The following is a 12,373-nucleotide window of genomic DNA, read 5'->3' as shown; positions in this document are numbered from 1 at the left end:
TGACGAACTTGGCTGGGACGTGTTTACAGCTCAAAGTCTACTTTATTTTTATTTATTTATTTATTTTTGCAAAACATACAGAGATGACGTGTTTATGACATACAACTTTGTGTACAATATACAAATATACATGTTAACAATATGTTCAATGTCATCAGAATAGTAATGAGAAACAATTAGTATTTGAGCTGAAATTAGAGAACAATGCGCTGAAAACTAAAATAAATAAATAAAGAAAAAATATAAAGAAAAAGAACATGAGGGAAAGATGCTAGTCTATACATCAGTTACATTCTACAAATGTTGTCATGTTATGTTTAAATAAGTTTAATAAGAAATGTTAGGTAATGCAGGGTCCAAAGATTTTTTAAAGTTGAGACACTCACACACAGATATATAACGCATATTTAAAAAACTTTTTTTGTATAAAATGTATATTTATTTGCAACAGTTATATTAACAGCAATAATAAGATATTTCTGGTAATAACAGCTATTCAGCTGATGGACACCATGCTGCGTTGTCATGGGAACATCACAGGTGAAAATAATGTCTTTCTTTGCTCCCTTCATCAAGTGTGTTCCAAACGGCTACATAATGGCACACAAGTTTCCTGCTCACTCCAAAGTCCCCACTTCAAGGGATCTGCCGTCTGCCTAGAAGGCAGTAGGACATAGGGATGCTCACGAGCAATAAGCATGTCCCAACCGGGTTCGTCACTTATTGGGGTCCCCTGGAAACATTTCCGTTGTAGTCTGTGCTATTTACCGTGCGTTTCTGTATTTGGTTGTATTGTGAGTATTTGGAGCACAATTTGCAGGTGTTTTTCTATTTGCATGCGTTTTCTTAAGTTGCAGCGTGTTGAGCTCTCTCGGCCACCGTATTTTATTCCCATATAAAGATTGATAAGTGAACATAAACATAAGCTCAACATAAGCTCAACCGAATCTGCTTGACGCGCGAGAACAGAACTCTTTCGGGAGCTGAAACGTGCTGCGTAACACGAGAATGAACCTCATTGGTTCTTGTGGAAGCTCAAACGTGCTGCGTAACACGAGAATGAACCTCATTGGTTCTTGCAGAAGCTCAAACGTGCTGCGTAACACGAGAATGAACCTCATTGGTCCTTGAGGACCAAGCTCAAACGTGCTGCGTAACACGAGAATGAACCTCATTGGTCCTTGAGGACCAAGCTCAAACGTGCTGCGTAACACGAGAATGAACCTCATTGGTTCTCGCACGTCAAGCGAACATGATATGTGTATAAAAGCCTAAATTCAATCTGTTCATCATATAAAATCGTGTCTCTTCAGATAGAAAAACACCTGCAAAAAGAAGAAGTCGGGGAGAAAAGTATCTCCCCGACTACCCAGCTCCTCAAATCTGTCCTCCCACTCCCTCCATCTCATTAACACCAACATGATATACAGGGACAATCTCAGCAACTTATCAAAGCAAAAACACACTTTATAAAACATTGCCACTTAGAGGCCAAGGGGCCTGAAAAAAAACAGCTAGGGACAAACATTCATGGAAAACAAGCAGCAAGAAAATGTGAATAACAGTAACGATTTTTGTAGTTATTTTGGCGATCCGGTATCGTGTGACAGTCGGAGGTCACGTGTGAAAGGTGAAAGGTTAGATTTGGTCTGTGGGCTGGTTTATCCCCTGCTAGGTGGTGATATTGACATAACAAGTGTCTGGATTCTCAAAGAGAACACAGTGTCCTCCACACACACTCACTGGAGGCTTATCTCCATGAATAAGTGGATAATGTTGGTGCCCATGCTGTGAAAGTGTTTCTAACACGGCATGATCCCACACTGTAGAGCCAATCAGACGCCACTCTCAGACTGGTTTATCACCTCTAACACACTGTAGACTATACAAACAAACATTACACTTACGTTTTATTTTTTGGCCCTCATTATTTTGAACTTAAATCATCACTTGCTAAGAGACAAGATAGCGATGTCCGATTCATGAACGAGCTGATTCTTTTCAATTAACCTGTCAATCGGTTCGCAAATCGGAACGATTTCTTAGTGATTTGGACCGATCCGAGACTTCGTTCTCGAGTCAACAACTCACTGATTCGAACGATCCGGTCAGAGCGAGTCTCCAGTCAACAATTCACTGAATTCACCAGCCTGACTCAAAATGAGCCAAGAACGGGAGATCTTCTTTCGTGACTGGTGGCACGAAACGTTAGTTACTAATGCCATATTTTAGGATTTGTTGTTGTAAATGAAAATCATATTTAGGTCACGACTGTCAGTTGTTTGAGAACTAAATCTGCTGTAAAAGTGTGAGCTGTTTAAGCCCACTGCATGTCCACATTTGACACTCAAATGTCATTGACCCACTTTATAGACCCAAATAATTTCACTTTTTTTTACATTTATTTTAGCTTTAGCCGATTCAACCAAAGATGAAAACATGAGGTTGTTTCTTTTAATTAATTAAATAATAAGTATATTAAAATAACTGAAGTATATTTAGAAATGCATTTTGAAATATACAGAATATTATTTTAAAAAATACTATAGTTCATGGACCTTCTGCAGTACTTTCATGAACCACCAGTTGAAAAAAAGTATACGGGACGAGGAAAAGTGTCATCACTTTTAGGTTGCTATCTGTAATATAGCAACTTGTGCAAAGTTCCCAGTGTGGGCAAAACTAAAGTGGGGAGACATCCTTTACTCTGTGATCGCTGGAGATTTGAACGCCTTCTTAAGTTTCATGGTGAACTCTATGTGATATATTAGCTGTCCTCGAATGGAGGCGGTGATAGAGAGAAGGAGGATGGGAAGGGATGGAAGGAGGAGGGGTGTTTAGACATGGGACGGCAGGTTTGGAGTTCTCTCCCTACTTCCGTTTGGAGAAACCCGATACCGTCCAGTAACTGTAGCTTTATCAGCATCTAAATATGGGTGGCATCCCACAGCATGACCCTGGAGATTCAGGTCAACAGTTGTGTATAAGTCTGGGACTCTCTAAGTTGCTGTCATGCCTACACTAATCCAACTAGAAACCAAACTTAGATGAAAATTGTATTGCTCAGATGTTGTGCTAATAGCTCATGTTGCTGTCGACTATCTATCTATATAGCTATCTATACATCCATCCATCCATTGACTATATATATTATTGTAATTATTTATTTTATATATATATATATATATATATATATATATATATATATATTCTGTTTATGTTTGCTGATCAATGTTTATATGTGAATAAAAGCCTAAAATAAATCTCTTCATCATATAAAGCAATTGATTCTCTTCAGAAAATAATTCATATGGATTAGTTTTACAATCTCTTTATGAACTTTTTGAAGCACCCAAAGTGTCTGTTGCATAGGCTGCCTATGGAGGGACAGAAAGCTCTCAGATTTCTTCAAAAAGATCTTAATTTGTGTTCCGAAGATGAACGAAAGTCTTACGGGTTTGGACTTGGAACAACATGAGGGTGTGTAGCTACTTAATGACAGTAATAATGAACTATCCCTTTAACTAAAGCTAATGTCCCCCATTAACTTCCCATTAAAGTTTTTCTGCCTGTGCTATTCAGTTCTGAATGTTGTCTTCCCCCTGTAGCTATTTCTGTTCCTTTTTCTGCCTTTCGTCTCTCTCTCAATCCCTCCTTCTGTCCTAATCAGCACTTGTGTTTGACATGCATTGACTATAGTAGAGAGCGCACATACACACTTGCATGTGCTGAGCTAATGCCACTCAGAGGGATTTGTCAGGTCTGGCAGTTCTCCACTGTGTCGACTCTCACGTGGTGTGTCAACTGCCCTGTAACCATGGAGATTCAGCATTTTCTGCCCTGTCATCCAGGGATGTGTGTCTGTACCTGAGCTTGCATTTCTCCCTTTCACACACATACACATGCAGACATGCATTCCTCTAGGGCCTCTCTCTCACTCTCTCTCTCTCTCTGTGTATTGGGTTTAACTGATGAGCCAGAAAATTAAACCCAGTCCTCAAGTATTTCGAGTCCAGAGTCACTTCAAAGCCTCGCTGAGGAGAGCATCATATGGCCATGCGTGACATCTGCATCCAATTAGAGATTTACATGAACAGGATCCTCAAACCCTTCGGCGTATCCGTCACGACCAATCAGCCAATCACAAACCACCACCTTAAAATAGATTTAGAAGCCATTTGTTAAAGTCAAAAGCACGTTGGACTCTCTTTGATGAGTTGATAGACGTCAAATGTCTTTTATTTCTTATTAATATTGGTTTTCTAGCTTATTTTATGAAGAATGCATTTTCTTTAACCAGACTCCATGGATTTTAAAGACCCCCCTGTGGTGAAAATCAAGTTTTTAATGTTGTTTATATGTCCGTGTGGTGTTTTTAATATGCTTTAAGACAAACCGTGTGCAAATTCATCAGTCAACACCATTGCTATTTTCTCCTTAAAACTGCAGTGTACTACCAGACAGTATCAAAAATGCATGTCTGTGATTGGCTACATCGCTCACCGCTGCAAAAACAGGTAGTAAATAGAAACATTTGACATTCTCTAACACTGGAACGTCAGCATTTACCAAATCTGTTTAGTCAATATGATATTATTACAGTATTAATTGAGTGTCCTCCTGCTTTCATTTGAGGGTGGTTAACACTAGCACCCCCGTAGAACCGGGCCAGTCTGTTTAATTCGCTCTTCCTATTCTGAATAGTGTTGTCAAAAGTACCGACTTGGGTCCTGAAATTTGACAAATGTGACAATACCAGCATTTCCAACATGTTTTTGAACTGTTGATCATTGTTAAGCCATGAATACAATGGCCAATCAGAGACATATATGTTGAGCGCGTGAACGCAATGGCCAATCAGAGGTGTTTAAGAATCTGTTCAAACTGCGCTCAAAATTTTTGACAACACTACTTCTGAATCAGTTTCCGGTTCAAACACATATGGCTAAATAAATTAAACCAATTACACTTGCTATTGTGTAGCGTTTACTACAGTTGAGTGAGTGGATCAGGTAGTCCGAGCTTGTGCGAGTGAGTGGAGGCGGGGACTAAAAGAAGCAAGGGTATAGAGTTATATTCAAACTTTTTCAAGGCATGAATAAGTCATTTTCACAGGATTTTTTTTTTTTAATGTGTTTTAAGGGATAAAAGACTTAGCAAAATGCTATATTACTGGAAAAACTGAATAAATCTAACATATAAGGTTTACTCTTTATTTCACACTCTCTCATTGATCGCTGAACAGACGAGGATACGCAACCACTCTCAGAAAACGGAGTGAGACCAAGGACAGTTTCTTTGTTAGACATCCCAGCCCATTTTCATAGAGCTAAATCTTCAAAATTTTCCAGATTAAGCAATGCTCTCTGAGTCGGCATATCCAGCCATGACAAGTAGAAACCTGAAGTAAGACACAATGCTGTAAAACGTCATATCACAGTTTTCTAATACATAACTGTACCTCAAAGCCTTGGCCCTTGGCTTTACCACTGAACACATGGTACTTCTAGAAGGCTCAGATAGTTCTTTTTGCGGTTTGAGAACAAAAAGGTTATATAAAGTAAAAGGGTTGTCTCATTTTGCATACAAGACAATGTACACTACAAGTACTTGGAAGATGTACTTGTTTAACTGAAGTGTGCAACAGATTTTTTTCAGTAGCAACAGATTTTTTTCTTCTGTATTGTGACGTACATCCAAGTGATACGGATTATTGAAAAATAAAAAAATCTAGGGCAGGGTACATGGTTTTATCCACTGGTTGTGGACTGGATGGAAGCAGATCTGAATGCAAGCTTGAGGTCGATTGTAAGAAAGGGGCAGGATTAAATGATTGAGAATGAGTTATGACATTTTGAATAAAAAATTGGTGCCCTAATAAAGTAAAAAATAAATAAAAATAAGGAAAGGGGTTATGAGGTCCAAAAAAATGTCAAGTAGTGGACATGGCAAATACTGAAACATGGGTTGAGTTAGAAGTTCAGTGTCACCGCACATTGTGTGTTTTTGTTGGAATAATCATTGGAATGAAGGTAGTAAGGTCACAATAGTGCAGGTTAGAAACCATGCTAAAGCTAGCAGCAACACCATAACTTTCCCTTGAACTTGCCTATTGTTTTTAGCAACATTAGCATTTAGCAACGTTAGCGTTCAATTTATGACATTTTAATTTTAATACGAGATGGACGTACATAATTTAAGACACAACTTAAATCTAAAGTTCACTTCACTAAAAGGCTCAAAACCTTCAATTACGCACTTCATTCACTTCAGTGGCACTACAGCCCTGAGAAACACTTCCTGTTCTTAAGATTGTGTATCAGTGGAAGGGATCCAAACAGTGAAACCTTATGACACTCTGGATTTCACCAAGTGGCGCTTGCAGACCTTCAGCAGTCTTGAATAGTCTGCTACTTCTCAGCTGGGAGGTGGGGGGATTTTCTTCTCTGGTTTGCACCCAGAGAGAACGTGAAAGCGAGAGAATGAGCAAGAACTTTTTAATATTACAGCTCTCTAACTGTTATATTGCTCTTTTCTTATAGGCCTATCACTTTTCTGTCGTCACTTCTGATAGTCCAGGAGGCACTATTGTAAAGTAAAGGACTCACCAAAGCCATCCAAAGTCATTTCACATGTTCTGATTAAAATAGCCATGAAGCAAATAACAGACAGAGCACAGTGAAAGAGTTTTTCCAGGTCACTAGATAGTTTGAGTTAATGCAATGCGCTCAATTCCTGACATTTTTTGCACACAAGATCACAATGACTAAATCAATATCCAGTAACCTAAAATGCATGTTTCTCTCTAAAAGGATTCCTAAAGGAATGTGCTCATCCTTAAAAATTGCTAATGGAATCTCTATCATAATTTAGAACCAATGTAATAGGATAAAACAGGAATTAGCTAAAAACTATATGTTCCAAATGGATGAAATTAAGTTTTATGAAATTAACCAAAAAAAAGGGGAAACTTAAGTTTAAGTTGATTATTTGAGGATCCTTTAAGATTGGTTTCAAGTTATGAAGGGAATCCCATTTGTTTGACTAGTATACTTTAGTCATGACATTTAACCAAGAATAGCATTTTTATGCATACATGGCAAGGTTGTTTTCTCCCAGCTATAATGTCAAATATCTCGCACTGGAGCAGAAATTAACAGCAGAAAATGTAGCAACACAAGCAAGAATAAACTAAAATGTTCGCTCAGGGTTTTAAAGGTTATGAGACCGTGATGAGATATGAAACAGCTGTTTTTGTTCAAGTTTTCTGATAAGCTTCATTCAGCAGAAAGCCACTGCTTTCAGTGGAAGTGAAGGCTACATCAGCAAAGATCAAAATCAGTAGGGAAGAGTGGGGTAAGATGGGTCAGTGGGTAAGTTGTGTTGCCCCCTTAAGCAAACTATAACTAAAAAGTAAATAAATCATGTTTTTTTTATATATATATAATAAGGCGTTTCCCCTGAAACTTTTAGCTGCTAATAGTGAACTTTGCCTCCAAATACAGGAAGTTCAAATACAAAGTCTTTCAAATTGTCACTACATTTAAATATTCTGAATATTAATTGTTGTCCTGTATGAATTAATGAATATGCAAAATATGTTTAGATTTTATTGTACACCATTTAGCCTACATATTCCCCATGGTTTCACCTTGCGTAGGCTATAGGGCAAAATGTGCCACTTGACCAAAATAATTCAGAATTGTATTGTCCTTAATATGTTTTATTTCATAGCAGATTCTACAGTTTGCCTCGAGGCTAGCCTTAAATAAAAAGTGACACAGCTTAACCAACTCTTCTCTAACTTCAAACTCCGAGGCTGTGCGTCAAAACCAGAGTGCTGCCTACAGACTGCCTTTTGAGGGAATATATTAGTATTTATGGGTGAGCCCGGCGTCTACGATGCCCAAAAATACTAGGTAGGCTGCACACTCGGTTTGAGGCATATATAGCCGGAGGAAACAGAAACTCCAAAATCTTACTGCTAATTTTCGGGCTTCCTTTGCGCTCGCCGGTAGAAGGAAGATCCGCGAACTGAACCCGGTGTCCGGACATCTTCTGCACCTCTCCAGACTGCTCGTCCCTGGCCAAATATCCGCAAAACTTTCGCTTATTTCCCGCTTCCGTCTGTCTGAGTCTGTATATGCGCTATGGATGTATGACCAAAGGACACAAACTCCTTCATGAGAGAGGAGAGACTCCGAGGGAGGGTGAGAGAGAAAACGAGGGGGTTTTCAGCCCAAAAAGTAAATAAATAAATAAATACCTACATACATAAGGAACTTAAAGTCCACATGACTGCAGAATTACGTCATTCCAATTTAAATCAGATTTAGTTAGAGATATTTTGCTAATCTTACTTGTATGCATATTTTCCTACTTATTTAAAACAACGTCTTCATCAACATAGGCTATAGCTATATCTTATATTAGCCTATAAAAAATAACCATGGACGTTTAATTGACAAAATGTCATAATGCTTGACCTTGTCCAGAATGGATGCATATGCACAAACTGGCCCCTGATAGACATACAATTAGTCAGTGGTTTGATTAGTTGGGCTGATTGACAACTTCAAACTATTATGAACCTCCATCTCACACATACACAGTGTCATCATGTGTCATAGCCTCGAGGTATATTCGTGTGTCCTGTCGCATGATTCAAAAGATGCACTAGGGTCTGCATAAAAGCTGCATGATTTCTGAGGCATTGTATTTTATCATACAGCGCTTGGCGTTCGGACGTATACTGTCATCTAGTGGCTGACACGGGAACTACCACAACATCTCTTGACAGAAAGGTATTGCACTTTGCAGGAATATTTGGATTTACTGATTATTTTATGATGTCTAAGCCACATCATTATGATGTGTGAACTTGGTTATTTTATAATAGTGCCTCTGTGTTTTTGTCATAGCTAAACTTTATCTGTTTGTAATACTAGATTGTGTTGTTCCATATAGGTCTACATCAGTGAAGAGTGATCCGTCTATTCAAGGAAAGAACATTGAAGACCCCCTTCTACCTCTTAGAGGAGCCACTTTAAATAGAGATAACCACACTGAGGTCAGTCTTCAGAGTAGTCTATGAGAACATAAGCTCACAAGACTGACATGAGATCACGATATACTCTCATTCCACATTTGTATCATATTTCACAATCTGGCTGCTGTGTCTTTAAAGGTCAACGTTTATGTAAAGCCATGTTCTGGGAACAAATAACATTTCCTTTAGACTTTTACAGATGTTATAAGCTTGTCCAATGTTGCTAAAATACATATTTTTTTCAGTATGTATTTGGACAGTGGTTTTCAATCTTTTAGATATTCTCATGAAATTTAAAGTTTCATCCTAAAATTTAAAAGGCAGCTATAAATGTTTTATGTTTAAAGGCCCAATTTATACTGTGAAAAATATTATAAATGTGTAAAAAAATATTTGGGAAAAATTTATACTCACTTAGTACTAAACTGTCAATTATTTTAACTTTTATAATTCTTTTTATTTTATTATTATTTGTTTATTAATATAATTTTTTTATTTTAATCTAATATTTGTTGATTTTTTAAGTTGTATTTTAATCTATTTTGTTTACTTTAATATTTGTATTATTTATTTTAATCTATTTTATTTTGAACTTATTTATTTATTTTTACATTTCTTTACACTGTTTTTATCTAAACATTTTCCTGTACCCCCGGCCTAACACATCACTGTGGCCCCCTGGGGGTCAGTTTTAATAGTTCACACACGCACGCACGCACGCACGCACGCACGCACGCACGCACGCACGCACACACGCACGCACGCACACACACACACACACACACACACACACACACACACACACACACACACACCTGTTATCGTTTATTCACCATCATGTTGTTTCAAACCTGTGTGACATCCTTCTGTGCAACACAAGATATTTAGAAAAATGACATAACATAACATGAGGGTGAGTAAATTATGACAGAATTTGGAAAAAAAAATTGGGGGGAGGGGTGTGTGTGATATAAATAAACAAGTTTTGAAATTGTTTCAAAAGAATTTATTCAAAAATACATATTTGTAAAATAGATTTCAGGCACTTGAACATGAGAGAATCATCAGTTTAGTGTATAACAGCAGTGCAGGTGATGGACTACAGGGGAATAAATATACACACACATAAACATTGACAAGAACTGCTGGAAATGTTTGTATAAGTGCGACATATTCCATTCAGGTGGATGAAAAGTTCTGCATAACAGATTACAAAACAATAAACAGAAAAATATATATACAAGACTTAAAATTCTGTAGACAAACATGCAATCAAAGCTAAGAAACATTCACTCAGACCCAAAAAGTCCTTATTTTACATTTCGCACCACAAATCATCTTGTGCACTGCACTTCAACACATTTATGGAAAAATGAAGACACACAGAGATAGAAATGTAATAAATTAAGGCAATATTTAATCACGCGAAGAATCAAAGTGCAATCCATTTGGAAACATCAGAATGAGTTACAGTATCCCCAGGTACATTCTCTGCTTGAGTTTCAGTGCAGACCGTTCTGCTCAATGTACATTTTGGAAAGGGACGCCGCCATGGACTTGGCCAACTCCTCGTCCCTCTTGCGCTGCACCTGTGTGTGACGGCACCAGTCGTCATACTCCGGGTTGGGCTGACACCTGTCCAGCAATACATCATAATGACCGTTACTAAGCCAGCTCAACCATATGGCCGGTTTAGTCAAGTCCTCTTCGCCCAGGTAGTGCACCATGGTTGATACCGTCGGGCTTTCCACACTACCCCCAGTGGTCAAGTAGATATTCACATTCAGCATCTGACTCATGGCCAACAGCTCTGGATAGCCGGCCCATGCACCGTCCTGGGCCGCATTGATCAGAAACTCCCCGACGTCTCCTTCGATGATGGGGTTGAACTCCTCCAGGTGGTCGGCGATGTGGTGCATGGTTTGCTCTCTCAGCTCCTTGTGCCTTGACTGGTCCCCATAAGCCGCCTTGGAAATGGCCCGGTACAGGCAGTTCCCATCTGGGATGATGTGAAAGCGGTATTTTTGCCTGTCATGGAGGTATTTGTTTTGTTTCTCCACTTCGGCCAAGTAACGGGTGACCTTGTTGTCAACATCACTTTTGTTGGGTGTCACTGTGGGCTCTTGAAGGATGCGCAGCTCAAAGACCGGATTGTCATCTTCGATGCTGTCCTGCCTTTGGGGGTCTTTAAGAGCTTCAGATGAATCAGATGAGGGTCTTTGCGCGGTTTCAAAAGTTCTGGAGGGCGTGGCATCACTTAATAAACATGGCTCGCGTCTTCTCTCACAAACTCTGTAGCTGTCATGATCAAAAAACCTATCGTAGAGAATTGATTTTTTCTCACTTATCTCGTCGTTGTCATCCTCAAAAACGCCTCTTCTAGGATCCAAGTCCAAGACGGAATCAGAGTGGTGATGATTATCTCCGTTAACTGCGTAGGAAACCCGTTTGTAGTGCGTCTCCAGAGGTCTGTGGTTTGTGCGCGGCTCCTTCGCGATGTGAATAGGCACAGATCTCTCCACACCATCCGGTCGCGTGATGATAATCTCCGCGGTGGAAGTGTAGAAAACCGGCCTCATCGAGGTGGCCTCATAACATGAAAAAGCAGGCATGTTCGCTTCAGTCTGTTCCCCTCCAGACAAATAGCCCGTGTGAGCTATTGTGGCGTTTCCGTTAACGGCGTTTCTGACCACCTCCAAAGAACCCGAACTTGTCGTTGTTGCGTTATTGCCGACACTGGTGAGAGTTACGGAAACTTTCCGAGAGGAGCCGGGATAGTGTGTTAACGCGCTGCTGTACAAGTGCATTTTCAACGTCCTCCCTTTATACAATACGCCTTGGCCTCGTTGTTACCGAATGATGACAACACGGTCCAAAAATAATCTCTGTCATCAATAGCAGCGAATGTGTAGGGCGCGTTTCCATGGATCCTCGCTCCCCGCTGCTACAAAGTTGTCTTGCGTCAGCCCCAAAGCAACCCTAATTTTAGCACGAGCACTGGTAACCGGACCCCGGGTCTCTGACACACCGCCCGGGCCGAGGAGACGACCTGCACCCCGCGGGAATGCGAAAGATGTGATGTGTCACTGGGACTCTCGGCGTTTCTCTCGCTTCTGTCCGTGTTTACGCTAGCGCGCGCGCGCGTCAGGGCGGCGTCGCCAGATTGGAATGCGTGCAGTTTGCCAAGAGGCCGCGGGTTCCCAAACAGCTCAGAGGACCACACTGCCTCAGTCTCAACAGCGAGGAAGTCCCGCCTCACACTGAACTTCATTGGTCTTACTTAATCAAGAAGAGTTGGCTATAAATCACCTTAAGCATATTAAA

At 39.7% G+C, this 12,373-nt stretch overlaps 2 protein-coding genes across 2 annotated transcripts in view; both read right to left on the bottom strand.

Moving 5' to 3' along the window:
- kiaa1217 (KIAA1217 ortholog) overlaps positions 1 to 8,241 on the bottom strand; it is a 124,072-nt gene extending 115,831 nt beyond the window's left edge. Inside the window, exon 1 of the mRNA XM_079602106.1 lies at positions 7,983 to 8,241. Coding sequence (XP_079458232.1) covers positions 7,983 to 8,055 — 73 coding nt within the window. The 5' untranslated portion in view covers positions 8,056 to 8,241. The remainder of the gene's footprint in view (positions 1 to 7,982) is intronic.
- Positions 8,242 to 10,040: 1,799 nt separating this feature from the next.
- otud1 (OTU deubiquitinase 1) lies at positions 10,041 to 12,301 on the bottom strand. Its single transcript, XM_079601892.1, has one exon. It carries the CDS (start codon positions 11,854 to 11,856, stop codon positions 10,552 to 10,554), a length of 1,305 nt encoding a protein of 434 aa, XP_079458018.1. The 5' UTR covers positions 11,857 to 12,301; the 3' UTR covers positions 10,041 to 10,551.
- Positions 12,302 to 12,373: the final 72 nt, after the last annotated feature.

This window comes from Phoxinus phoxinus (assembly GCF_949152265.1).
Source record: "Phoxinus phoxinus genome assembly, chromosome: 24".
Taxonomy (NCBI): domain Eukaryota; kingdom Metazoa; phylum Chordata; class Actinopteri; order Cypriniformes; family Leuciscidae; genus Phoxinus; species Phoxinus phoxinus.
This window is presented reverse-complemented; position numbering and strand designations above follow the sequence as displayed.